Source organism: Ictidomys tridecemlineatus, chromosome 3, assembly GCF_052094955.1.
Source record: "Ictidomys tridecemlineatus isolate mIctTri1 chromosome 3, mIctTri1.hap1, whole genome shotgun sequence".
NCBI classification, from domain to species: Eukaryota; Metazoa; Chordata; class Mammalia; order Rodentia; family Sciuridae; genus Ictidomys; species Ictidomys tridecemlineatus.
Window position 1 is genome coordinate 74389760 of NC_135479.1, and position 27568 is coordinate 74417327.

General features: G+C 44.8%; 2 protein-coding genes and 1 non-coding gene across 6 annotated transcripts; 2 read left to right on the forward strand and 1 right to left on the reverse strand.

Annotated features, from left to right (window-relative positions):
• The first annotated feature begins 257 nt into the window (after window positions 1–257).
• On the forward strand, window positions 258–1877 carry Trex1 (three prime repair exonuclease 1). Of its 2 annotated transcripts, none has more exons than XM_078043151.1 (2): window positions 258–528; window positions 798–1877. In XM_078043151.1, exon 2 carries the CDS (start codon window positions 892–894, stop codon window positions 1834–1836), a length of 945 nt encoding a protein of 314 aa, XP_077899277.1. In that variant the 5' UTR covers window positions 258–528; window positions 798–891; the 3' UTR covers window positions 1837–1877. The 2 variants fall into 2 exon arrangements, with proteins under 2 accessions (XP_077899277.1, XP_005326927.1); XM_005326870.5 differs by having other exon boundaries at window positions 866–1877.
• Window positions 1878–2101: 224 nt separating this feature from the next.
• Window positions 2102–27568, reverse strand: Shisa5 (shisa family member 5). Of its 3 annotated transcripts, XM_005326871.5 has the most exons (6): window positions 27352–27568; window positions 24806–24962; window positions 11674–11757; window positions 3818–3933; window positions 3423–3635; window positions 2102–3264 (listed from the first exon to the last, which is right to left on the reverse strand). In XM_005326871.5, exons 1-6 carry the CDS (start codon window positions 27422–27424, stop codon window positions 3185–3187), a joined length of 723 nt encoding a protein of 240 aa, XP_005326928.1. In that variant the 5' UTR covers window positions 27425–27568; the 3' UTR covers window positions 2102–3184. The 3 variants fall into 3 exon arrangements, with proteins under 3 accessions (XP_005326928.1, XP_013214913.1, XP_013214914.1); XM_013359459.4 differs by lacking the exon at window positions 11674–11757; XM_013359460.4 differs by lacking the exons at window positions 11674–11757; window positions 24806–24962; window positions 27352–27568 and adding an exon at window positions 4958–5115.
• Window positions 15222–15328, forward strand: LOC144376554 (U6 spliceosomal RNA). The gene has a single exon (XR_013437139.1). It is a non-coding gene; the product is annotated as a U6 spliceosomal RNA (small nuclear RNA).

A 27568-nucleotide genomic window follows, 5' to 3' on the forward strand; every position in this document is an offset into this window, starting at 1 on the left:
GCCTGTTGGTGGAATTGTCCTGAGTCATTGCTTTGGCTGGGGCCGTGGGGAGAAACCATTGTGTGGCAGATAGGAGGCTGCCCTAGGCCAGAACTAAACCTGGGAAAGTAGGCCAAGGACTAGGCACAAAAGGGCCATGGCAGGGGCTCACAGCATTGCTTGAGACCTGGAACTAGCCTGGCACCTGGAGACCGCTGAGGCAGCTGTCTTCTCTGTGGGCTCTCGGCAGCATGAGGGCCCCCCCCCCCCCCCCCCCCCCCCCCCCCCCCCCCCCCCCCGTGCACAGTGTCAGCCAGCAGGCCCACAGCTGTGGATCTGAGCAGATCTTCTGGGATGCCTGGGGAGGGAGGGGTTTTAGCAAAAGAGGCACAGACTAGGCAAGCTGATGAGCAGGGCGGGCCTTGCTCACGAGGCAGGCTCGCAGGCGGGCCCAGACCCAGTTTCACTTCCCGCCACTGCTGCCAACAGCAGGGCCAGCAAGAGTGTGCGTGCCTGATTCTTCCTAGTCACTGCTGCCTCCCTATTCCGGTAAGTGTGGACCCCCAAGGGGATGGGGCAGGGCAAGAATGTCATGGGTTTCCCCCACATAGTACTAGGTGGGCACTAAGGGCGGGACCAAACCCATGTGAGGAAGAGGGAACCTTCCCCAAAAGTACAGTCATCCTCTAAGGAAGCTACCCCACCCTCACCAATTTCCTGCCCTGAAAATGGGCTCTAGAGCTCTCAGACAGTGCCTGACTGTGCAGGCAAAACCTACAATGTACTTATGCCCACTCTCCTCCCACCCTTGCCCCCAGAGCCTGCTCACTTCAGATCTTTCCCTTGCATTCACATGCTCCACCTCCAACCTCATGCTCCTTCCCAGGCACAGCAGCAGGTACCTACCCCAGCATGGGCTCACAGGCCCCACCTCCTGGTCCCATGCAGACCCTCATCTTCTTGGACCTGGAGGCCACTGGCCTGCCGTTCTCCCAACCCAAGGTCACGGAGTTGTGCCTGCTGGCTGTCCACAGATGTGCCCTGGAGAATACTCTCACCTCTCAAGGGTCACCACCCACAGTGCCCCTGCCACCACGCGTGGCAGACAAGCTTTCACTGTGCGTGGCTCCTGGAAAAGCCTGCAGTCCTGCAGCCAGCGAGATCACAGGTCTGAGCACAGCTGTGCTCGCAGCACATGGGCGTCAACGCTTTGATAACAACCTGGCCAACCTGCTCCAAGCCTTCCTGCAGCGCCAGCCACAGCCTTGGTGCCTGGTGGCACACAACGGTGACCGCTACGACTTCCCCCTGCTCCAGGCAGAGTTGGCTATGCTGGGTCTTGCCAGTATTTTGGATGGTGCTTTCTGTGTGGACAGCATTGCTGCCCTGAAGGCCTTGGAACAAGCTAGCAACCCCTCAGAGCATGGCCCAAGGAAGAGCTACAGCCTGGGCAGTATCTATACCCGCCTATATGGGCAGGCCCCAGTGGACTCACACACGGCTGAGGGTGATGTTTTAGCTCTGCTTAGCATATGTCAGTGGAAGCCAAAGGCCCTGCTGCAGTGGGTGGATACTCACGCCAAGCCCTTTCACACCATCAGGCCCATGTATGGGGTCACAGCCTCTTCTGGGACCAACCCAAAACGGTCTGCAGTCACAGCCACTACACCCTTAGCCACTACCAAGAATGCTAGCCCCAGCATTGGTGAAAGCAGAAGACCCAAGGCTATTACTTCAACAGTAGTCCCTGGAATCCCACCCCGGGAGGGGCTGCTGGCCCCTCTGGGCCTGCTGGCCTTCCTCACCTTGGCGATAGCCACGTTGTATGGACTATCCCTGGCCACACCTGGGCAGTAAATTGAGAAGGAAAATCTAATAAAGACCCCCCACAACACTGAGTAGTCATTTGCCTCCTAGCTTCCTTGGCGGCTGGAGCCTCTACCTGTACTAGGGACCTGGGGAGTAGTCCTTGTCCCTTACTCTCTTCACAAAATAAGCAAACCTTTGAGCCCAGTAAAAGTAGGGGAAATACATATATCCAAATAGTGAATGGAAACGATACTCAGCCTAAGGCTCAATCCCAGTTACTAAGGCTCTGAAAAAAAAAAAAGGAGACGGCAGCTCTAAATATTTGTTTTTATTATAAACAAGGGTACAGACTCTAGACTCTTAGAAACACATTAACAGATTGAAAGCTAAAACAGACCTGGTCAAACATTAACAGGGGCAGGGTACACCGAGGTATTTGTATCTGGGTCAGAGCTGCCACCCAAGCCCCCCACCCTCACCTTTGGTCCAGATGGTCCCTTGGCCCTGGTGTCCCTACTGCCAGGACAATTATAGATTAGGGTATATGAGTTGGATATTCCTATCAGGCTAGGACCAGGGGAAACAGAGTCTCAGAGGTTAGGTTGTGGATCAATTTCTCTCCATACATTTCAGCTTCACATCAACTATCACACATCTTAAAACAGAAAACAGGCAAAACATTTGGCTAAAAGTAAAAAACACTGCAGGAAGGATACCTGAGTGTGTTGGTGGACATGCCCCCTTGCCCACCTGTGGCAGGGGCTGGGCAGCAAGGGGGACAGCTTCCCCATTGGTGGTAGGAATCATGAGTGCATCTGGCCCTGCAGGAAGGATGGAAGGACAGTCCAGATAGAGGGCTGTCAGGTAGATGGGACTGTGCTTGGGGTGTGTTGACATCAGGAGCCGACCAACCTCCACTGAGTATGGCACCCACTCCAGGGACACCTACCCAAAGCACTGAGCTTCAGCCAGATCCCATACTTTGTCTACTTGCCTGCTTCACAGCACAGGCTCTACAAAGGGTAACCCAAACCCTAAGAAAAAGCCATGATTTTGAGCAGCAACTGGCCATTCCTAAAACCAGAATACATGGCCCACAGTGCCCATAAAAATTTCAATCCTAATGTGACAGACTGAACCTGGTAACCCTGGAGTGAGTTGGAAAAGACCTACCCCATTCTTTGAATATGCTTGAGATTTCAGGAAGCATGATTTCAAGTGAGGAAGCAAAAGTTTGGTCCCAGCCTACTCTGGCAAGGATTGTTCCCTACCTGGTCAGTATCAGAGGAAGCCACGTGTCTAGACAGGACACACACACCACACACAGGGCAGTAAAGAACTGTGCCTGCACACCACTCACACACAACATAATCAAGTGGCAGCTAGAGAGGCAAACTCAGGGGGCTGCCTTTGGGGGATCCATGTAGGCTGGGTTATAAGGAGGCTGGCTGGCAGGGTATGGCATGGCTGCACCTCCTGAAAGTAAAGAGGACATTGGTTAGCTGTGGCACAGTGGGCTGTAATGCAAAAAAAAAAAAAAGGGACAGAAACATCCAATGACATACCCTGGGATACGGAGGCACAGGCATGAGCTGAGGGGCAGGCAGGGTCACAGAATTTGCAGTGGTACTCACCAGCTAAGGTCTCATGGTAGGCTGGTGGGCCCATGGGCTGGGCTGGATAGGGTGGTGGGTACTGTGTCGGGTAGGGTGCTGCTGGCATCCCTGGCTGCGGGGGCATGGGATGGTAGCCCTGGTATGTTGGTCCAGGATAGCTGGGGGGCACACTTGGAGGCTGAGGGTAAGGTGCATGCACCACAGTGGTGGCAGTGGTGGTGGTCACAACGGCTGCAAAGAGAATCCCAGTTAAGACACTCCAGTTCCCCAGGTCTTGAGGTTGGCTTGCCCCTCATCCCTCCAGCTTGGCCAAAATAGGGCTCTGGTCAGCTGCCCTTGCCTATCCAGGAATCTGGACCTGCACAGAAGAAGGGTCCCGGTAGGATGAGGGGTGGGGTGTGGGGCATGCTTACGACGTGGTCGGCGGCACATCTTGTACAAACAGCAGCAGGAGCAGGTGAAGCAGACGATGATGGTGACAACCGAGAGCACAAAGATGGTGAGGCCAATGGCTACAGTTGCTCCAAACCTGCCAAAGAGCTGGTCATGACCCAAGGCCCCTCCCCCTCCTCAGGAGAAGCAGTCCATACCTCAACTGCTCCAAGGAACATCCCTCTTACCAAAAAAGACTCTAAGCAATATAGATACCGAAACTTCCTAGTTGTGTAGTTGAACCTGTCTCAGTGTCAGTTTCCTCACATGTAAAATGGGGTTATTTGTGAACTAGGAGCTCTGTAAAGCTCCTAGCCCAGGGTCTGTCCTCTGCTCCCCTCTCAGGAAAGGAGCCACCCTGCATATACACCTTGTCCATCACCACCCCCGCCCCTGCAACCACAAAGCAGATGGCTATCAGGAACGTGCCACACGCCAGGTACTGTGGCATGGATGCTTCCTAGATGAGAAAGCTAAAAGTAGACAGGATGATTTGGAGGGGGAGAGTGGACAGAGCAGTGGTCTCTGTAGGAGACTTCCCTGACCAACCCGGGTGCCCACAGAATGAGGGCTTGCCCTGTGAAAAAGCAGGGTAGAAAGTTCACCAACACAGACTTCCAAAGACAGACAGAGCCCCTTACTATCCTCCCATGTTCCCAGAGGCCCCAAAGTATTCTTATAGAAGGTAATGCTTGGTAAATAAATGCACCACATATACATTCAAAGTTGGAAATAGCTTTGTTAGCTACAGGGCATGTGCCCCTTGGAGGCCAGGGAGGGTGTGGGTCCCACCCTACCCCAACACGGGCTTCCAGTTCACAGCCCAGAGGGGCAACACACTCTCAGTATGGCTGGGCTCCCCAGCCAAAGAATAGGCTCTGCACACTCTAGGCTCAAAAGCACCCAGGCAAGCTCCCAGGATGGGAGCCATCACCACCAAGTGGCCAGTACAAGCCCTTAAGACAGGACCATCAGACCATAGCTGTCTCCCTGCCCAGCTAGAGGCAGGAATGTAGGAACACACATTCATACACAATGACATGCCCAGGCAGAACCAGCGTCAGTTCTGGAGCAAGCTCTGTTTCCTGTCTCAGTCTCTAAAGAATGGCGCCCAAGCTCACCCCATGTTAGCCTCCGCCTTCACCCTAGGGCCTCCCGCATGCCTGGAATTTCCCCTTTTCAAGAGAGGCCACTGAGTTTCAATCTCCTCCCCTTTCAAGGAAAAGAAAAGCAAATCGCCTCCTCGGTCCTGCCCATCCCTGACGTCAGCGGCAGGAAGGACAGACACAAGAGGCCCTGGAGCCACCCTCTTAAAGACACAGTCATGGCCCAGGTGCCAGCAGCCAGGAGGGGACTAAGGGGGAGAAGGAGAAGCCAAGGCACTGGGAGCCTTTCCAGAGCCGCCTTTGATCCTCACTTGCCTAGGCTGTCTGCTACCCAGAATAGCTCCACTGGGGGATCTGAGAGATGCCCCAGCCTGGGCATGCCTGAACAACACACAAGCTCACCTCTAGCTCCTCACCACCCTACTGCCTACTCTGTTGCAGCCATTCTCCCAGATGAGCACCTTCATCCACCTACCCGCTCCAGCACAACCCTAGGGCCCTGGATGACAAACATGATACTTCCAGCAGGTCCCTTTTGCTTCTCCTCTTCTACCAGCATACTCTCCAAGCTTCTATTTGGCCTTACTAAGAGGCAGTTGCCACCCCACTGCACCATCCTACCAGGTCTGACCATGGCACCCCCTGCTCAAATGTACACTATGACTCTTCTAGCTGTTGGAAACAGTAATTTGCTTTATAAGTAAAGTACTTGCTAAATTATGGGTATATGTGTAGTTTTCTGTATGTATATTATAGTTGACAATTAAAGAAGAAAAAATTCTGGAGTTTGTCTAACTAGACATAAACTTAAAATAAAGAAATTTCCAATTTTTAACTAAAAATTTAAATAAAACTCCTTGTTAGATCTACAAAGTCTGTCATGATCTGGGACTCTCACACTCCCTCCTTGTCTGTGCTCCAGTCACATGAACCTTTCAGTTTTTGAAAGTACTATGCTGTGTCCTACCTCAGGGCCTTTGTACAAGCAGGTCCTTCTGCCTGGTGGGTGCTTTTCTTCCCTCCATCCTCACTCCTACATCATTAATTCCTTCTCGCTCTTCAAACCTCAATTCAAAGCATCAGCTCCCTACAGATGAGGTCAGGCTTCTTGACAAATGCTTTTACAGAATTAAGTTCCTTTCTACCTCAATATGTAAACAAGAATTCCTCACCATTTGACTCAGCTATCGCCCTTCTCGGACTATTCCCTGAGGATCTTAAAAGAGCGTGCTATAGGGCTGGGGATGTGGCTCAAGCGGTAGCGCGCTCGCCTGGCATGCGTGCGGCCCGGGTTTGATCCTCAGCACCACATACCAACAAAGATGTTGTGTCTGCCGAGAACTAAAAAATAAATATTAAAAAATTCTCTCTCTCTTTAAAAAAAAAAAAAAAAAGAGCGTGCTATAGGGATACTGCCACATTAATGATCACAGCAGCACAATTCACAATAGCTAGAATGTGGAACCAACCTAGATGCCCTTCAACAGATGAATGGGTAAAAAAAATGTGGCATCTATACACAATGGAGTATTACGCAGCACTGAAAAATGACAAATTTGCAGGGAAATAGATGGCATTAGAACAGACTATGCTAGGGCTGGGGATGTGGCTCAAGTGATAGCGCGCTCGCCTGGCATGCGTGCGGCCCGGGTTCGATCCTCAGCACCACATACCAACAAAGATGTTGTGTCTGCCGAGAACTACACAATAAAAAAAAAAAACATTAAAAATTCTCTCTCTCTCTCTCTCTCTCTCTCTCTCTCTCTCTCTCTCCTCTCTCACTCTCTCTTTAAAAAAAAAAAAAAAAAAAGAACAGACTATGCTAAGCGAAGCTAGCCAATCCTTAAAAAACAAATGCCAAGGGCTGGGGATGTGGCTCAAGCGGTAGCACGCTCGCCTGATATGCGTGCGGCCCGGGTTCGATCCTCAGCACCACATACCAACAAAGATGTTGTGTCCGCCGCCGAGAACTAAACAATAAAACATTAAAAATTCTCTCTCTCTCTCTCCTCTCTCACTCTCTCTAAAAAAAAAAAAAAAAAAAAAAAAAAAAGCCTGCATAATAAAAACTGCACAGGTATCCTTTAAAAAAAAAAAAAACAAATGCCAAATATCTTCTCTGATATAAAGAGAGCAACTAAGAACAGAACAGGGAGGAAGAGCATGAGGAAAAGATTAACATTAAACAGAAACGAGTTGGGGGAGAGAAAGGGAGAGAGAAGGGAAAGCATATGGAAATGGTAGGAGACCCTCAATGTAACACAAAATTACATAGAAGAGGTTGTGAGGGGAGAGGGGGGGGAACAAGGGAGAGAATTGAACAACAGCAGATGAGGTAGAGAGGGAAGATGGGAGGGGAGGGGAGGGGGATAGTAGGGGATAGGAAAGGCAGCAGAATACAACAGTCACTAATATGGCATTATGTAAAAATGTGAATGTGTAAGTAACGTGATTCTGCAATTTGTATTTGGGGTAAAAATGGGAGTTCATAACTCACTTGAATCAAATATATGAAAGATGATATGTCATGAGCTTTGTAATGTTTTGAACAACCAATAAAAAAAAGAAAAAGAAAAAGAATTCCTTTGTGCTGGGCGCAGCGGTGCATGCCTGTAATCCCAGCAGCTAGGGAGGCTGAGGCAGGAAGATCATGAGTTCAAAGCCAGCCTCAGCAAAAGCAAGACACTAAGTAATTCAGCAAGACCTTGTCTCTAAATAAAATACAAAACAGGGGTGGGGATATAACTCAGTGGTCCAGTGGCCCTGAGTTCAGTCCTTGGTAAACCACCTCCTCACCAAAATAATAATAATAATTCCTTTGTGTGAGCACTTGATAAACTGCATCTTACGCCTGCCTTAGGCAATTACTATATTTCCGGGGCCTAAAACATAGCAGGTTCCTAATAAATGAATTAATAAATTCACTCAGGGACCCCAAGGGCAGCCCCTGGCAGGACTGTCAGGCATGATGCTCTGAGGAAACCAAGCAACACTCAAGAGCGGCTGCAAAATGTGGCAGAGGACCATGGCCACATCAGGTTTCAGAATTAATGGAACTACACCACCAATAGGAAGGAAGGGGCGTCCCTAAAATGGGGGTCAAGCCAAAATCAAGGAGTCTGAAGATCAAGTTCAGAAGGCAGAGTCAGCCTAAACAGGAGACCAATGGAGCGAACAGCCCAGGTAGGGTTGGGGCTTGAGGGCCTCCAGGAGGTGGCAGATGCCCAGTGTTTAGACAATAAAAGAGCTATCTCTGGACTAAGACAACCCATGATACTGGCAAGACACCAGACAGTCTATAACACAGTGCATGGACCCAAGAACCACAGAAAGAACACTTTGAGGTCAGGAAGACAGCCCAGGTTCATGACGCTCTCACATCTCACCTCATGGACCTGTCTTTCCTGCTTATCGTCACAGCAGAGTCAGGGCAGAGGGTCAATAGTGACTGGCCCCCTGGTTACTATGACCAGAGATTCTACTACTCAGGTCCTTGAAAACGAACCAGTCAAGTCCAATAGTCCTGTGAGTGGCAAGGAGCTGGGACAGGACAATGAAATCAGGATCCAAAACAACAGTGATAGGGGGACCAACAAAACTCTAAAGAGAAAACACACCAAGTGGATGCAGGCCACAGGGCCATACTGTGGGAAGCCAAGGTCCACGTTGAAGGAGGACACAACCCAAGCAGGGTGTGATGTCTCAAGGTGAGGCAGGTCTGGGCTCTTCCAGGTCCCTGTGCTCTAAGAACCTGGTGCCTTATTCTTTGGGAACCCAAGAAGTGACCCAGAGATGAGAGCCAAAGGTGAGGGCTCAAGATGAGGAAAAGAGGAAAGCTGATAAGAGAAAATGGGGGCAGAACTCGTGCAGACCTCTGGCCCACAGGGCCTTTCCTCTTCTAGGCTTCTCCCAAGATCCTGGCCACAGCCGGGGCAGCAGGAGCTGGACCTCCACCAAAGAACCAACCCTCTAGTAGGCAAACAGAGCCCTCAGCCAAGGATGGTACACAGGAATACCCAGCAGAAAGGGTGTCTCCTAAGGTCTCGGAAAGGCAACCACCTGAGGGTGTTCACAAAAGTATCATTGATAGCAGGGCACGGTGGCACATGCCTGTAATCCCAGCAGCTCCAGAGGCTGAAGCAGGAGGATCACAAGTCCAAAGCCAGCCTCAGCAAAAAGCAAGGCACTAAGCAACTCGGTGAGACCCTGTCTTTAAATAAAATACTAAATAGGGCTGGGGATGTGGCTCAGTGGTCAAGTGCCCCTGAGTTCAATCCCCAGTATCAAAAAAAAAAGAAAAAGAAAAGAAAAAAGACTCCTTATTCTATGTCATCACCTCTGTACTCTCACAGCTCAAGTCTCCACCACTGCCAATAAAGTCCTGCACACTAATTCCTCCTCCAATTCCTATCTCACTCCTCTGTTCACTGCCAAGTCTCTCCAGGGAGCTGTCTCACTGTACACACTTTCAACTCAATTCTCAATCTACTCCACTGAACAGCTTTTGCCAAGGGCACCATGCCTCTGCCAAGGTGATGTCCCCAACTCACAGTGCAGTTTACAATACTACCTTCCTGAACTTCCCGGTGTTCTCTCCCCCCTCTGAACCCTTTCTCTCATCTCCCCCTGCTGCCATTTCTCAAACACCGCTGACCCCCAGATTCAATCCTCAACATTTTTCTCACTCTTCTCACCCAAAGGATCTGGGATGAGTCTTTCACCCCAAACCCATGAGTAGGACTTATCCTGCATATATCCTGGATCCCCACACAGGGATGGATGCCTAGCCCGGTCTCCAAAGAAGAGACCAGGGCAGCCCCTATGTCTGTCCACCCTCTTGTGTCTTGCTGGCTGGCAGCTACTAAAGGCCAGACTCCATCTTCCCCCTCCCCCTTTCCTTCCCCTCAAGTACTATCTCCCCACTCACCTCCAACACCTCTGGCCAGCGGGCCACAGCTACTTCCACTGGCTGGCTGCCATACCCACTCCATTCCATCTGCTCTTTTCATCCTCTAGAGGAGCCAGAGTGGTCCTCTTCCTAAAATACCACATAGACCCCAGCACTGCACACAACCCTCTATAGCACCCACTATACTCAAGTTGAGGCTCAGTCTTGGCTACCCCCAATAGCTGGGTATCAGAATAATACTTCTATGGGGCCACCTGAAAGCCCATGTTCCTGCATGAGGGCTCTCCCTGGATGTGGAAGAGCTCACTGAGGTCTCAGTACCTGTCCTGCCAAAAGAACAACCAGTCCCCAGGACTGCAAAAGAGGAAAGGAAGGAGGGAAGGAAGGAAGAAGGAAGGAAGGAGGGAAGGAAAACAAAGGGGCAACTAGGCCTGAGTGGGCCCCTTCTGCTGAAAGGAACTTACAGACACATCAGGGCAGGAGACAGCTCAGGAAACAGACTCCATTCAGAAAACACATGCACACGTGGCTGCATGCTCACTCTACCCACACAAACATGCGTTTCAACACCTGTAATGGTGGTGATGACAAGACAGGGCAGGAGCCTGGTCAAGGGGACTGGGGTTTGGGGAACAGGGTTGCTTCTAGGTCCCCTGAGATGAGCGTCTCAACACAGTGACTAGATCCATAAACTCTGATACAACAACCATGGCATCTGCTCTCCCAGCACCTCTGCCCCACCATTATCACCCTATCACCACACTCACTGCCCCTATCATTGCCCCCATCATAGCCATCATTACCCCACCACCATGACTGCCACCATTGACCATCGCCTCATCTGATCACCACTGCCCCCATGACCATCACGATTGTTATGGTTTGGCTGTGAGGTGTCCCCCAAAAGCTCACGTGTGAGATAATGCAAGAAGGTTCAAAGAAGAAATGATTGGGCTGCAAATCTTAATCCAATCAGTGATTTAATCCCCTGATAAGTGAGTGATAACTGAAGTGGTAGGGTATGGCTAGAGGAGGTGGGAATTGGGGCATGGCTTTGGGGTATATATTTTATATCTGAAGAGTGGAGTCTCTCTCTCTGCTTTCTGATCATGTGAGCCACTTCCCTCTGCCACACTCTTCTGCCACGATATTCAGCCTCATCTGGAACCCCAAGGAATGGTGCTGGACTTCTATGGACTGAGACCTCTGAAACCATAAGCCCTCAAATAAATCTTTTCTCCTCTACAGTTGTACTGGTCAGGTCCTTTAGTTACAGCAGCAAAAAAAAAGCTGACTAAAACAACCATCATTACCTCACATTTTATCACTGCAGCCCTCACCACCTGTCACTTCCTCCTCTATCACCTAAGCCTATCAGTCACCGCTGCCCCACCCCATCACAGATGCCCCCCACCCCAACACATTAAGGAAAACAATTCTTCAACATAAGAGTTAAAGGTCCTGGTGGCCAGGCACGGTGGTGTGCACCCATGATAAACACAGTGACACGGAAGGCTGAGGCAGGAGGATCACAAATTCAAAGCCAGCTTCAGCAATATATATGCCTTAAGCAACTTAGTGAGACTCTCTCTCTCTAAATCAAAAATTTAAAATTAAAAAGAGCTAGGGATGTGGCTCCATGGTTAAGTGCCCCTGCATTCAATCCCTGGTACAAAAAAGGTAAATAAAAGTTCTGATGGTCAGACATGATGACAACTTCCTTGGGGCCCCACTGCATTGACTCTGCACCATCCCGCCCCTACAGGTCTCACCAAGCCCACTCGTCACCTCTACTAGGAAGCTGCATCACAGTTTTATTTACCCTGACATGGGGTCGCTGTCAAAGCCAGATCCAAACCTCATCGCTGAGCCCAGCTGCTCCAGTGGCTCCGTGTGGATGGGTGCACTGCAAAGAAGGAAGCTCATGAGAAACCCACTTGAACCCCACCTGCATACCAGGAACAAACATACTATCTTAGGGCATAAACATAACATGAACCAAAGCTATCATGTACTGTAGTTTTTTTTTGTTTTGTTTTTGTTTTGTTTTTGTTTTTTTTATGAGACAGAGAGAGAGAAAGAGAGAGAAAATTTCAATTTTTATTTTTTAGTTTTCGGCAGACACAACATATTTGTATGTGGTGCTGAGGATCGAACCCGGGCCGCACGCATGCCAGGCAAGCACACTACCGCTTGAGCCACTTCCCCAGCCCATGTACTGGTAGTTTTTAAGGTCTCCAGAAGAGCTTATTACACACACCAAATCTCACACTGCAATGTCACACATTCTTCTCAGGCACACCAGGGACAGTATCCAGGACACACCACATATAAGGTTACCAAATAAGTCTCAGTAGCTCTCAAAAGACAGATATACAATATATCTTTTCTAACCACATAGGGTAAGGTTACAAACCAATAACAGGAGACTATGCTGTCACAAAGTTAAAAATACAAAAAAGGGCTGGGCCCAGTGGTGCACACCTGTAATCCCAGTAGATCAATAGGCTGAGGCAGGAGGATTGAGTTCAAAGCTAGCCTCAGTAACAGGGAGGCACTAAGCAGCCCTGTCTCAAAATAGGGCTGCGGATGTGGTCAGTGGGGTTGAGTGTTGAGTGCCCCTGAGTTCAATCCCTGGTACTAAATAAATAAATAAATAAATAAAAGAAGTGCTTAAAAAACAAAACACATACACACACACACACACACACACACACACACACACCCCACATACTTAATTAACATGATTCAAAAAGACAAATTTTTTAAAAACTTGTGAATTATAGTGTGTTAAATTAGAAATCATGGAGGAAATTAACAAATATATAGATAAAAAATTATTAAAAAAAAATACAGATCAAAATTCATGAAATATAGCTTAAGTAGTTCTTGAAGGGAAATTTATACTTTTAGTAGAATTTATCAGGAAAGAAAAAAGATTAAAAATAAACAAGATTGGCTGGCCATGGTGATGCACACCTATAATCTCATTGACTTGGGAGGCCAAAGAAGAAAGATCACAAGTTCAAGGCCAGCAGCAACAATTTAGCAAGGCCCTAAGCAACTTAGCAAGATGCTGTCTCAAAATTTAAAAAAAAATTTTTTTAAAAAAGAGTGTAGCTTACTGGTAAAGTACCCCTGGGTTCAATCTCCGATACCAAAATTTAAAAAAATATATAAGACTATTGAACTCAAGAAGATAAAAGTGAAAGCAACACAGTATGGCACAGTAGTGCATGCCTGTAATCCCAGCTACTCAAGAGGCTGAGGCACAATAATAAAAAATTGGAGTCAGATATGTATAACTTAGCAAGAATCTCTCTGCAAATATAAAACTTAAAAGAGCTGGGAGTATAATTCAAAGGTAGAGCACTCCTGGGTTTAATTCCCAGTACCATTAAAAAAAAATGAAAGTAATAGAGAAAACCCCCCAAAAAACAAGGAAGAAACCGAACAGTAAATAACAGCCACAGAAAATAATAGAGAAGATAAATCTAAAGCTGAAAGACCTCTAGCAAGACTATTTAAGGAAAAGAAAAAGATACAAAACAGAGGAAAAAAAGTAGAATAAAAAGGGAAAATCAAAGGAACAATACATACATTAAAAATGGTAACCTAAGGCTGAGGGTATAGCTTAGTGGTAAAGCACACACCTAGCATATATAAGGCTCGATGCAATTCCCAGCACTGTAAAAATAAATTAATTAATAAAATAATTTTGTCTGGATTCTGACTTTAACAAACCACCTCTGGAAAGGCATTCTGAAAGTTAGGAGAAGTAACTGATCACACACTAATATTGAAAGTTACAGAGTTACTGTTAATTACGCCAAATATGTCACTGATATGGTAGTCATATTTCTTTTTAAAGAACTCATTTTAGCCTGGCACTGTAGATCATGCCTGCAATCCCAGCAACTTGAGAGAATGAGGCAGGAGGATCAAAAGTTCAAAGCCAGTCTCAGCAACTTAGTGATGCCCTAACCAACTTAGTAAGACCTTGTTCTCAACATAAAAAAATAAAAAGGATTGGGATTGTGCTCAGTGGTTAAGTGCACCTAAAATAAAATAAATAAATAAAAATATAAAGACCTCATTTTTTAAAATTTTTAATTTGTTTTAATTAGTTATACATGATAGTAGACTGAATTTGTGCACTTTTATATATTATACATAGCTGTGATATAATTTATCCTTTTTCTGAGTGTATATGTTGTGGAATCACATTGGTTATTCAGTCACATATATGCATAAAGCAATAATGTCTGTTTCGTTCTACTATCCTTCCCCACCCCTTCCCTCTCTTCACTTCCCTCCACCTAATCTAAGGTAACTCTACTTCTCTAGTTCCCCCATTTATTGTGAATTATCAACCACATATTAGAGAACACATTCAGCCTTTGGTTATTTTGTTTAGCATGATTCTCCAACTCCATCCATTTATCAGCAAATGCCATAATTTCATTCTTCTTTCAAGCTGAGTAATATATATATATATATATATATATATATATATATATATATATATATATATATATATATATAATATATTGAATATATATACCACGTTTTCTTTATCCATTCATCCATTGAAGGACATCTAGATTGGTTCCATAGTTTAGCTATTGTGAATTGAGCTGCTATAAATATTGACATGGCTGCATCACTATAGTATTTTGATTTTAAGCCTAAAGGCCTCATTTTTAACGAAGAAAGCTAACAGTTAAGGAGAAATTCTTGTAATTCTGGAATTGGCTTTTTTTTGGGGGGAGGGGGGTTACCAGTGATTGAACTCAGGGGAGCTATGTAGCTTTCACTCATTTCCATAGTTACCAGGACTCTATTGTTTCATATACCTCCTACTACTTTTTTTAAAAAATATTTATTTTTTTTTTTTTTAGTTTTCAGCGGACACAACATCTTTGTTTGTATGTGGTGCTGAGGATCGAACCCGGGCCGCATGCATGCCAGGCAAGCACGCTACCACTTGAGCCACATCCCCAGCCCTACTTTTTTTTTTTTTTTTTAACCTGGATTACAATTATGTTTCAGCAGTACTGGGGATCAAATTGAGGGCCTTGTGCATGCTAGGCATGTGCTCTACTGCTGAGCTACAGCCCCAGTCCCCCTTTTCTGAATTATTTTAAAGCCAATTCCAGCTGGGCTCAGTGTTGCATGCCAGTAAACCCAGCAACTTGGGAGGCTGAGGCAGGAAGATCACAAGTTCCAGACCAGCCTTGGCAACTTAGGCCCTAAGCAACTTAGCAACTAAGCAACTCTGTCTCAAAATAAAAAAAAATAAAAAGGCTCAGTGGTGAAAAGCTTCTGGGTTCAATCCCCAGTACCCCAACCCCCCAAAATCACTGTGGGCTGCTCCCTTCAGCAGCACTTATGCTAAAATTGGAACAATACAGAGAAGATTAGCATGGCCCCTGCACAAGGATGACATGAAAATTTGTGAAGTGGTCCATATTTTGTGTAGTTCTTAAAAGATTATTTGACAATTGTATATTCTTTTCAAGAAGACACACTCAAGGTACAATGAGTGGCACCTGATATTGAAAGTGTGACTTTCATATTAAAAAAAAAAAAAAATCAGTGTGGAGCTGAAAATTAACTCCGTATAGATTTTTTTTTTTTTTTTTTGTACCAGGCATTAAACACTGGGGCACTGGACCACTGAGCCACATCTCCTATTTTGTATTTTATTTAGAGACAGGTCTCACTGAGTTGATGAGGACCTCACCACTCCTGAAGCTGTCTTTGAACTCTCAATCCTCCTATCTCAGCCTCCCGAACCCCTGGGATTACAGGCATGTGCCACTGTGCCAGCTCTAGGACAGAACATTTGCCTAGCATGAGCTAGGCCCTGGGTTTGATCTTCAGCACTGCATAAATAAATAAATAATTAAATAATCCGTTTGAAAGCATTGGAGGATAATGACATGGAGAATACACAGCTGGGACCCAGTGGCAGTAAGGTTGGTAACAAAGATCATAAATATGCATCATACCCAAGGTCTTTCTTCTCCTACGGGAGTTAGCCAATTTCAGAGAGGCAGCTGGGAAGTCAACCAGCACATCGGGAGCTTCAAGAAGCCAAGGTGACAGGGAGCCTTACAAGGGTGGGAGGCCCTGATGACACTCATTCACTTGTACTGTGACTGAAAAGCTGTTTCTTGAGAAGAAAGGAGCTTCTAATCATCTCAGCCCCTGCAATCAGGTCAAAATGATCTTAGAGTGCTAATGTCCCTGGAGAGTCCTGAGCTCCAAATTTCTATAATCAATTTTGCAAATGTACCATCAAGCACACAATCGAAACTTTTCAGGATCACTAAGACACTAAACAACAGGAACAGAAAAACAACAGCCATAACTGACAATATAAACGTCCACAGGGACTTTAAGTACTGAAGTTATCAGACACATTAGGATAATATGTTTAATATTACAGTGAAGGCTGGGGATATAACTCAGTTGGTAGAGTGCTTGCCTCGCCTGCACCACAAAAAAAAAAAAAAAAAAAAAAAAAGAACACAGTGAGACTAAAGAAAAGAAGATCTTACAAAGACTAAAGAAAAAAAAAGTGAGTGATCCTGAGAACAGGAAATAGGAAATATATTGGATATTTGACTAAAGAAATTTCTAAGCAAACGTTGAAGGAGCAGCTTAATTTTTCTTGACTGCTTAGAGTAAAATGCAAAAAGAAAGAAATGAATCAAAGACAGAATTAGCAAAAACTAATCATAATAAAGATTAGGAAAAGTTGGGCCTAGGGGTAAGTTCAGTGGTAGAGCACTTACCCAGCATGCACGAGGCCCTGGATTCAATATCCAACACTGCAAGAAAAAGAAAAAAAGAAGAAGAAAAAAAGAAAGAAAAGAAAAGCTTTGGAAAATTCTCAGCCTATCATATACAGTCAATAAATACAATAGTCTATAGAGTCAATACAATACAAGATGGTTTTATGAAACTAATTCTAAAAGTTATAGTGCTAAGAATTGATCCCAGGGGTGCTGTACTACCAAGCTATATCCCTAGCCCTTTTTTTTCAGACAGGATCTCAATAAATTGCCCAGGCTGACCTCAAAGTTGTAATCCTCTTGCCTCCTGCGTCTCAAATCATTGGGATTATAGGTATGCACCATTGCACCAATTTAATTCTAAAATTTATATGGAAATACAAAGGCCAAAAATAACCACGACTCTATTGAAAAATATCAAGCCTTCCTATGAAACTACAGTAATTGTGAGCCTTCTATTAGTCAAAGATAGACAAATAGACCATTGCAACAGAATAGAACCTAGAAACATTTCCATGCCTATATAGACACTCAAGTTGATAATAAAGTTATCACTGAAGAATGATTAAAAAAAAAACACTTTTCTCGGTAAATGGTCCTGGTTCAACTGGATATCTATATTTGAAAATGAAACTTGATTCTTTCTTAATCTACTATTAGGCACATACTTAAAAGAAATGCAAGCAGGGCATGGTGGTGCATACCTATAATCCCAAAGACTCAGGAGGCTGAGGCAGGATAATCAAAAATTTAAGGCCAGGCTGGGCAATTTAGTGAGACTATGTCTCAAAACAAATTTTTTTTTTTTAAAAAGGGCGGAAGATGTAGCTCAGTAGTAAAGTGCCCCAGGTTCAATCCCAATGAAAGAAAGAAAGGAAGAAAGAAAGAAAGAAAGAGAGAGAGAGAGAAAGAAAAAGAGAGAGAGAAAGAGAGAGAAAGAAAAATAAAGAGAGAAACAAACAGAGAAAAAACAGAGAGAGAAAGAAAGAGAGAAAGAGAGAGAAAAATAAAAAGAGAGAGAAAAAAGAAACAGAGAAAGAAAAAAGAGAGAAAGAAACAGAGAGAGAGAAAGAAAGAGAGAGAGAGAGAAAGAAAGAAACAAACAAACAAACAAACTGAACGTAGTGGTGAACACCTGTAATCCCAGCAACTCAGGAGGTTTAGGCAGAAGGATTGCAAGTTCTAGGCCAGCCTCAGCAACTTAGCAAGATCCTGTCTCAAAATAAAACATAAAAAAGAGCTGAGGGGACTGGAATGTAGCCCAGTGGTAGACTGCTTGCCTAGCATGTGTGACACACTGAATTTGATCCTCAGCACCACATAAAAATAAATTTTAAAAAGGTATTGTGCCCATCTACAACTAAAAAAAAAAAAAGGCCTGAGGATATGCCTCAGTGGTTAAAGGCTTCTGAGTTCAACCCATAGTCACAATACTAACCCTCCAAAAAAAAAGAAAGAAAGAAAGAAAAGAAAAGCATAAACAAGGGTACCAAAAGAAATGTACAAGAATGCTCAAAGCAGGGGCTGGGATTGTGGCTCAGTGGTAGAGCACTTGCTTCTCACGCACGAGGCACTGGGTTCGACCCTTGGCAACACATAAAAGTAAATAAATAAGATAAAGATATTGGGTCCATCTACAACTAAAATATATATATATGTATTAATTAATAATATATATTACATATTAATTAATAATATATTATATAATATATTAATATATATATAAATCTTTAAAAAAAAAGAATGCCCAAAGCAGAGCTGGGAACAGTGGTGCATACCAATAATCCCAGCAACTCAGGAGGCTAAGTCAAGTTTAAGACCAGACTGTGAAATTTAGGAAGACCCTATCTCAAAATTTAAAAATTTTTAAATGGGCTGGGGATATGGTTCAGTGGTAGAGTACCCTTGGGTTTAATTCCCAATACCAAAAAAAAAAAAAAAAGAACAGTTATAGATCATAGCAGCAACTATTTATAATAGACAAAAAAAATAAAAATAACCCAGATATTCATCAACATTAGAATGAATAAATAAGTTATGGTGAATATTATAATACCATACACCAGGAAAATAACACAATGTGTATCAAACTCACAATATTAACAGAAAGAAAACACACCAAACCACAGGCAATCTATGTATGATATATAGATTTTGTATGTAGGCATACCTGTATGTATATGTGAGAGAGAGAAAGAGAAAGCTGGCAAACAGTTGCTTTGGGGAAAACAGAAGAGATGTAAAATGAGAGGGAATGTGAGGGGCTTCTGGGTACTATGATGCTCTATTCTTAGCCTGAATAGGTTATGGTTATATAAATGTGAGTTTTTTTTAAAAAATTATTTTTAGAGACACATGACAGTAGAATGTATTTTGGCATATTAAACATACATGGAGTATAATTTACTCTAATTAGAATCTCATTTTTGTGGTTGAACATGATGTGGAGTAAACACTGGTCATGTATTAATATATAAACATAGGAAAGTTAGTCCAATTCATTCTACTGCCTTTCCTATTCCCATCTCCACTTCCTTCCCTTCATTCTCCTTTGTCTAGTCCAATGAACTTCTATTCTTCCCTTCCCTCCCTTACATTTGTAAGTCTTTTTCTTGTGATAACTCACTAAAATTATATACTTCAGATTTGTCTAATTTTATGTGTATGTTATCTATTACCTAAAGAAGTTTTGGTGTCTGGCAGGGTAGCTCAGTAGTAGAAAATGTGCTTATCATGAACAGACCCTGGGTTCAACCCCAACATACAAAAAAAAAAAAGTTTCTCTTCAAGGTTCCAAAGAAGCTATTCTCCCCTCAAGAAGAAAGACAAAACTGAACCAAGGAATTTAGAGATGCATACCTGGGCATTATAACTCTAAAGAAAAGTTTACCAGAATCAGTAGCCTATAGTCCCTGCTACTTGGGAGACAAAGGCAGGAGGATTGCCAGTTTGAGTTCAGCCTTACCAACTAAGCAAGACTTGTGTCAAAAAAAAAAAAAAAAAAAAAAAAGGGCTGGGGATGTATCTCAGTGGGAAAGCACACCAAGGGAGGGAGGGAGGGAGGGAGGGAAGGAGGGAGGGAAGGAAGGAAGGAAGGAAGGAAAGTTTTGTTTTTGTTTTTTGGTACCAGAAATTGAACCCAGGGGTTCTTAACCACTGAGCCACATCACCAGCCCATTTTTATTTTTTATTTAGAGACAAGGTCTTGCTAAGTTGCTGATGCTGGCTTTGAACTTGCAATTCTCCTTCTTCAGCCTCCCCAGTCACTGGGATTACAGGCATGCACCACCATGCTGGCAGGAAGGATTTTTTAAAACTCTAAAAAATGGACTAGTGGTGTAACTCAATGGTAGAGCATTTGCCTAGAATATGTGAGGCCCTGGGTTCAATTTCCAGTAGTGAAAAGAGAAGAAAAAAGTTATGTAAAAGTTAGAATAATAGTTACCTTTTTAGGAGGTGGGAGAGATACTGATTGGGAGTGGGCTCAAATAGACTTCTGAGTTGCAAATATATGTTCTCTTCTGGGTGGTGGTATATGCTGGTGGTAGTAAGTTTTGTGACAAATTACTGGTTTGTACACTTATTTTGTGTGCTTTCTTGTGCATAATATACAGAATATATTGTGTAAAATGAAACTATATAAAATAATCTGGGTGGATGGGTTGAAAATTATGTAAACTGAGTGGTTACAAGACATTACTCAGGAAGCATCAAGGAGACAAAATATGGAAGAGAAGCTAGAAAACAGACACTGGAGAGAGAAGAGTAGCATGTATCTAATTAGAGTTTCAGAAGAAAAGGAGAAGAAGGGGGAAGAAGTAATATTTAAAGAAATAATGGCAGCCAGGTGCAGTGGCACATGCCTGAAATCCCAGCTAGTCAGGAGGCTAAGGCAGAAGATCACAAGTTCAAGGCCAGCCTGGGCAACTTAGTAAGAATCTGTCTCAAAATAAAAAATAAAAAGGACTGAGAATATAGCTCAGGCCTAGTTTCAAGCCTAGTACTTCCAAAAAAGAAAAAAAGAATGATAGAAATTTTTCCATAACTAATGAGAGATACTAAACCACAGATTTAAGAAGCTCACAAATACATAGCACCAAAAGTTAAAAGGAACCCATACCTAAATATATTATAATGTAACTGAACAATATCAAAGAAGAAAATCTTTAAAAGCCCTCAGAAGAGATTTTTATTGAGGAGTAGAGGTCATGCCAGAGTACTTGCCTAACCAGATTTATTTTATTTCATTTATTTATTTATTTATTTATTTATCTTATTTTTTTTAAGAGAGAGAGAGAGAGAGAGAGAGAGAGAATTTTAATATTTATTTTTTAGTTATTGGCAGACACAACAGCTTTGTTTGTATGTGGTGCTGAGGCTAGAACCCAGGCCGCACGCATGCCAGGCGAGCACGCTACCGCTTGAGCCACCTCCCCAGCCCCTGATTTTTTTTTAAAGAGAGAGAATTTTAATATTTATTTTTTAGTTTTCGGCGGACACAACATCTTTGTTGTATGTGGTGCTGAGGATCGAACCTGGGCCGCAGGCATGCCAGGTGAGCATGCTACCACTTGAGCCACATCCCCAGCCCCCAGATTTATTTTAAATGAGGGACACACTGACTGTTTTACTCCTATCTGAACAGAAATAATGGACACTAAAAGACGGTGTATAATAGAAACTTCGATATGCCAAGAGAAAAATACAATCAACCTAAATTCAATGAATAGCCATAAAACTAAGTTTCATGCTCAGATAAAATATTATTTTAGAATGAGATTAACATAATTTATCATATTAAGAGAATAAAACAGAAAAATCATAAAATCCCAACAGAGAAAAAGCATTAGACAAAATTCAACACCCTGCTGGACACAGTGGTGCATACCTGTAATCCCAGTGGCACAGGAAGCTGAGGCAGAGGAATCACAAGTTCAAAGCCAGTCTAAGCAACTTAGCAAGGCCCTAAGCAACTTAGTGAGACCTTGTCTCTAAATAAAATATTTTAAAAGGGGTGGGGATGTCGCTCAGCAACCCTGGGTTCAATTCCTGATACAAAAAAAAAAAAAAAATCAATAGCCCTTCGAGATTAAAACTACAAGTGAGGACTGGGGTTGTGGCTCAGTGGTAGAGTGTTTGCCTAGCACCACATAAAAATGAATGAATAAAACAAAAATATTGTGTCCATGGACTGGGGTTGTGGCTTAGCAGTACAGTGCTTGCCTAGCAAGTGTGAGGCCCTGGGTTCAATCCTCAGCACCACATAAAAATAAATAAATAAAATAATGGTATTGTGTCCAACTACAACTAAAAAATAAATATTACCAAAAAAATATATTGTGTCCATCTATAACTAAAAAGAAAAAAAAACTACAATTAATCCAAGAATAGCAGGGAACTTCCTCAACCCAATAAAGGGCACCTATTAAAAAGCTACAGGTAATATCATAAGTGAAAGACTGAATGCTCTCCCTCAAAATTTGAAATAAGACATAGACATCTGCATCTAGCCAGTGCGATAAGGCAAGAAAAAAGGGATTAAAGGCATATGAGTTAGAAAAGAAGTAAATAGTGGGAAAAAATGGCATAAAAACAATACAGGAAAAAAAAGAAAGTAGAGAAGTACAGAACAAGAGAGATAAACAGTACAATAAAATAATATAATAATACACAGAGTATATTGTGTACAATGTAACAGTATATAAAACAATCTGGGGGGATGGGTTGAGAATTATGTAAACTGAGTGGTTATAAGACATTATTCAGGAAGCAAATAGAGTTCTATAATATCAATAACTTCACTACATTTAACACCTTTTTTTTTTTTTTTTTGGTATCAGGGATTGAACTCAGGGGCACTCGACTACTGACCAACATCCCCAGTCCTATTTTATATTTTAGAGACAAGGTTTCACTCAGTTGCTTAGCACCTTGCTTTTGCGGAGGCTGCCTTTGAACTCGTGATCCTTCTGCCTTGGGCTCCCTAGCCGCTGAGATTAAAGGTGTGCACCACAGTGCCCGGCTTAACATCTTTTTTTTTTTTATATAGTGTCAGAGTTTAAACCCAGGACCTCACACCTGCTAAGCATACATTCTATCACTGAGCTACACCTCCAGCCAATACATTACACTTAAATGGAATAAATGTTCCTGCTTATTTATTTATTTATTTTTTTAAATTATCATAGGCCAGGTGCCCACACTTATAGTCCCAGCTACTCAGGAGGCTGTGACAGGAGAGTTAGTTGAGTTCAGGAGTTGGAAGCCGGCCTGGGCCACATAGTGAGACAGACAAAGGAAGGAGGTGGGGGGCAGGGTGAGGGAAGGAAGGGAAGAAATAAAACAACAACAACAACAAAAATTACATAATGAATTTTTAAAATTAAGGTATTTGTGAAATACAAAGATACCCAAAAACTGAAAGTAAAAGGGTAGAATATGATCTATCTATTGGGAACCCTCAATCTTGACTGAGAGGTATGCAGCCACTCCCAAGAGCACTGGGAAGTCCTTAGTAATTTAGTGACATCCCTCTGATCCAGCAATTGTACTCCAGTAGATATTTTCAGGTAATTCTTACAGGCTCCATAAAAAGAGGAAAGGAGGAACTATATAAGGATACCTACCACAGCCATCTATGATGGCAACACTTTTGGATTCACACCATGGAGAATCACACAGCTGGTGGGCATAGGCCAGATGTGCACACAGAAACATACAAACACTACACGGAAATGCAAAAAGTAAGGGAATTCATTGTAATCCTACATATGTGCCCACAACATAATACATAATATAGACTTGGCAAGAACACAATTAAAAGGATATAACTAGGGCTGGGACTATAGCTCATTGGCAGAGTGCTACACGTGTGAGGCACTGGGTTTGATCCTCAGCACCACATTAAAATAAATAAATAAAGTATTGTATCCACCTATAACTAATATATATATATATATATATTTTTTTAAAGGATATATATAAGATGGGGGGCAGATAGGGGCTAGTCTTGCCCAAACCAGTGATGAGCATCTGACATAAGCTGAGGAGTATGACCACCTCAACTCTCTACATCTGTGGTCAAACATGAAGAAAACACAGAATATGGCAAAGGGAGATATACCTTGGTATAAGGCCATGACAAAATCTACACCCCAGATACAGGGTAAATGTATGGGTCATGCTGGGAGGACATAACACTCATACCCTGTGCCCTGCACAAAGCACACATACACAACCAGATGCATGCACACACTATGGATACACTTATACCCAGATGTAGGAGGCCGACTAGCTGGTGACTGTGTCTGTCTCCCCTGCTGACAGGTGTGGCATTGTGGCATTGTCAGTCACTCTGAGATCTGGTTGCCTGGGTAACGGAGATGATTGCCCCCATCTTTTAGGGTGCGAGTGACTGTATCTTCGTGCCTGGGCATGCCTTCCTACATTCCCAAGGGTGGAGCTATGCTTACCTGTTCCTTTATAATATTACCCCTTGCCCTGTTTTGGATAGAATGTTCCATGGAAACGTCTTTTCTGTGTCCCTTTCTCTTACTCTGTCCTTGGGTGTGGCCTACCTAGATGTCAGTCAACCTGCTGATAGCAGACATCATTAAGTAGACTCAGCCTCCTGAAACCTGACCCCTTGCCTCATTTGAATGGCTTCTCCTTAGTAAAAGGGGTCAGCATGTGCTTGCTTGCGGGCGCTCTCTCTCTCTTTCTGTGGACCCTTAAGGTCAGAGGAGCTGTCATAGCACCCCCAAAGAAAAAGATATTTCTGTCTCTTGTGTGGTTATTTCACGCAGCCCAATTCCCCTGGAGTGACCCCTGAGGTTTTAGTCGGAGCAACCTGGCACCCAGATGCCCACCCTAAGGGCATGTTGATACAGGTACACACCCAGAGTGAGCCACAGGGACAGAGCCAGCTGAGGTCACTGAACGATGCCTAAGAAACCTGCTCTGCCCAAGACTGGGCAAACCAGTGCCCTTGAGGATGGGGGAGCAGAGCAAAGGACAAATTGTGTAGGTCTAGTGAATCAAGCCCAGAGGAGGGGGTCCAATGCCCAGTCATCATCTTATGAGGGTGGACAGGCCTAAGAAGCAGTACTCTCCTGCGGCAATGAGGCTCCAATCACCCACCAGTGTACCAACCTGGTCTCAGGTACAGCACACATTTCTTCATTCCACTCGAATTTCTTCAGCACATCAGAACAGCAGTATTGGTCAAAACAGGAACCACAGCAGAAATCAGGACAGGACTCAGGGAATAGGTTGCTTCCAGGAGCAGCCATGCACACCTCGCCATGGGCTAGAAGACACAAGCACACCTGTTCCCTCTGACCCTCAGGCACAGAGACTTCCCCAGCACAGCCACCAAGCACAAGCATGCTCTGGACCATACTTGTCAGTGGCCAATTGTCCAGCCTTGTCCTCTATCCTGGGCCTCAGCAGAGGTGCCCTAACTGATCTCACTCTCTCCCCCTGCCAATCTGCTGACCTTCTGATGAAGAATGACATTTTCAAGTTTGAGTCTGACTGGGCTTCTCCCCACTCTCAGACCTCCCTTGGTTTCCACTGCTTCAAGATCAAGCAGAGTCCTCAAAGCAGGATGCAGACTGCAAAGGGCCTTGAAAAATCACTCTAACTTTCCAGGCTAGCCATACTGCCTGTTTCTCATCTCCCACCTTCAACTCTACTCATCCTTCCAGACCTTACTCCAAGCCACCTCCTCCAGAAGCTGCCAAGACCAGCAGGTACACAGTTTAATGGTAATACTCCTGACCACCTGCAGAGACCAGACACTGGACTATTCAGTTTATAATTCTCATTTTCTCTCCTAATCACTCAGCCACAGCAGCTTAATTTACTGAATACCACATCTGCAAGGGCCTGACTTCATAAGCCCCCAAATGCCTGCAGGCTGACTCCTGACCAATTCAGTCAGCCAGTCACACCCATCACACATATCCATAAAAGCAGGTGCCTAGGAAATGTCAGTGTTCTCAGTGACAGTATATGAAGTCCTAGAGCAAGGACTGTCAGACACAGAGGTGGAACCTAGTGACAATCTTGCAAACTTCAATATACAAGATCATTCTGAGAAAACCAATGACCCAGGCCGCTGAGGAAGATGCTACAGTCAGATGTTCTCATGTTTCCTTAGGCTACCTTTTTTTTTTTTAATATTTATTTATTTATTTTTTAGTTCTCAGCGGACACAACATCTTTGCTGGTATGTGGTGCTGAGGATCGAACCTGGGCCACATGGATGCCAGGCGAGCGCGCTACCACTTGAGCCACATCCCCAGCCCTCCTTAGGCTACCTTAACATAGACTTCGACCCCATAAGCCAGAGGAATAGTACTAGATTCTGCCAAGGCAGATCCCTAATGGAACACCCAGTTCAGAAAGGCCCATATGACTACAGTAGGCTGAGGACAAGTCTGATGATAATCCCTGAAGTAAGCCTGGAAACAATCCTGGCACAGCATGTGGGCCTTAGACTTCACAACCCTAAACTGGCCAGGCCCCCAGGCAGTGTCTGGAAACCCAGAGTAGTTGGTGTATCATGCACCCTGAGGCTATGAAGAGGGCAGCCTAAAGACAGAGACACTGAGTGACTCCTTGAGAAACAAAGTGCCATGGGGCTGCACTTTGTTCTTGGCAATTCCAGGAAAAACCCTTCTCTGAGCAAAGCTATAGAGCAGAGATTAGGACCATTGACAGGCCCAGCTCAGCTAGGTGGCCACCTGAAAACAGGTATTCTTAGCATGGCCCAGCTGTGGCAGCTAAGTTGAATCCACCTTTACTTGGGCCTTTACAGCAAGAGCTACAGGCCAGGTCAGGCTGAAGACACATACTGGTGAGTCTTTCAGGCCCAGGCCACAACACAACACAAATGCTCTTTTGACAATCACTCTGTTCAAGGCTCCCCAGACATGGGGCCTGGGATCCTCTCGCAGGTTCCTGCTCACTCTAGGGGTTACTCATTCTAAGTACAGAACTCCCCCTTCTCATTTCTCCACCCCAGGTCCTCCAGTTTTGTCTTAGCCCTCAGGAAACAAAGCCTTTCTCCTCCAGAAAATCACCAGCCCCAAAGTGTCTCTGGCTCTTCAAGGATGGGCAGGAGACTGTTTTAAATTCCCATCCCTAAAAGGCCCCTCGCCTGCCTCTCCAGTCTATGAGTCATCAGTCTACAATCACACACAAGGTGGTGGTGTCTCTTCCACACCGAGTCCAGCGTCTGCAGGAACACAAGGGCCATGGAGGCCAAACCCCCCCTCAACCCCGGGTGGAGGGGGGCAATCAGGAAACACAGGCTGAGAGGGACAGCCTCTGAGGGAGGGGCCCCATCTCCTTGCTTTTATGCCTGGTCAATGCCAGGCAAGGGAATCCTACTCCAGTCTCTGGGGACCCAATCCCCTGGAACATCAGAGGAAGGCTGAACCCTCATCACCATGCCAGGACAGAACAAAGGTGGCAGTTGCCTGGGGTCTAGGCAGTATCAGTTCAGGCGAGGTGGAGTGCTGGAGTGGAGAAGAGGTCCGTCGTAAAGTTGGTGCACCGCCTCGGGGGGTATTAGGATTAGGAGGGGAGCACTGTGAGGCTGGTGCTGCCTGGCTGGTCCTAGGCGCAGCACAGGGAAGTGAGTGACCCTGTCCCTGGGCAGGACACACCGCCCCTCCCCCCAGGCTCACCACCCGGAGGCGGCGGTAACAGCAGCAGCAGCAACAGCAACAGGGTCGGTCGTGCCGAGATCGGCGCAGCCATGGCTGGACGGACAGACGGACTAATGGACAGACGGAAGCACGGGGTTGTGGGGCTGCCAGAGTCTCAGCGACCAGCGCGGCGGCCCGCTTTCTTGCCCCGCCTCGGCCGGTTCCCGGAACCCCCGCCCGGTAGAGGAGGAGGGGT

What these genes read in the sequence shown, in the direction of transcription:
- Trex1 (XM_078043151.1), top strand. Translation starts at nt 892, where the DNA reads ATGGGCTCACAGGCCCCACCTCCTGGTCCCATGCAGACCCTCATCTTC.
- Shisa5 (XM_005326871.5), bottom strand. Translation starts at nt 27,424, where the DNA reads ATGGCTGCGCCGATCTCGGCACGACCGACCCTGTTGCTGTTGCTGCTG. An exon ending in TGTGCTGTACCTGAGACCAG is followed by an intron (nt 11,758 to 24,805) that starts GTTGGTACACTG and finishes CCTTCTTTGCAG; the next exon opens with TGCACCCATCCACACGGAGC. An exon ending in CTACCATGAGACCTTAGCTG is followed by an intron (nt 3,265 to 3,422) that starts GTGAGTACCACT and finishes CTTTACTTTCAG; the next exon opens with GAGGTGCAGCCATGCCATAC.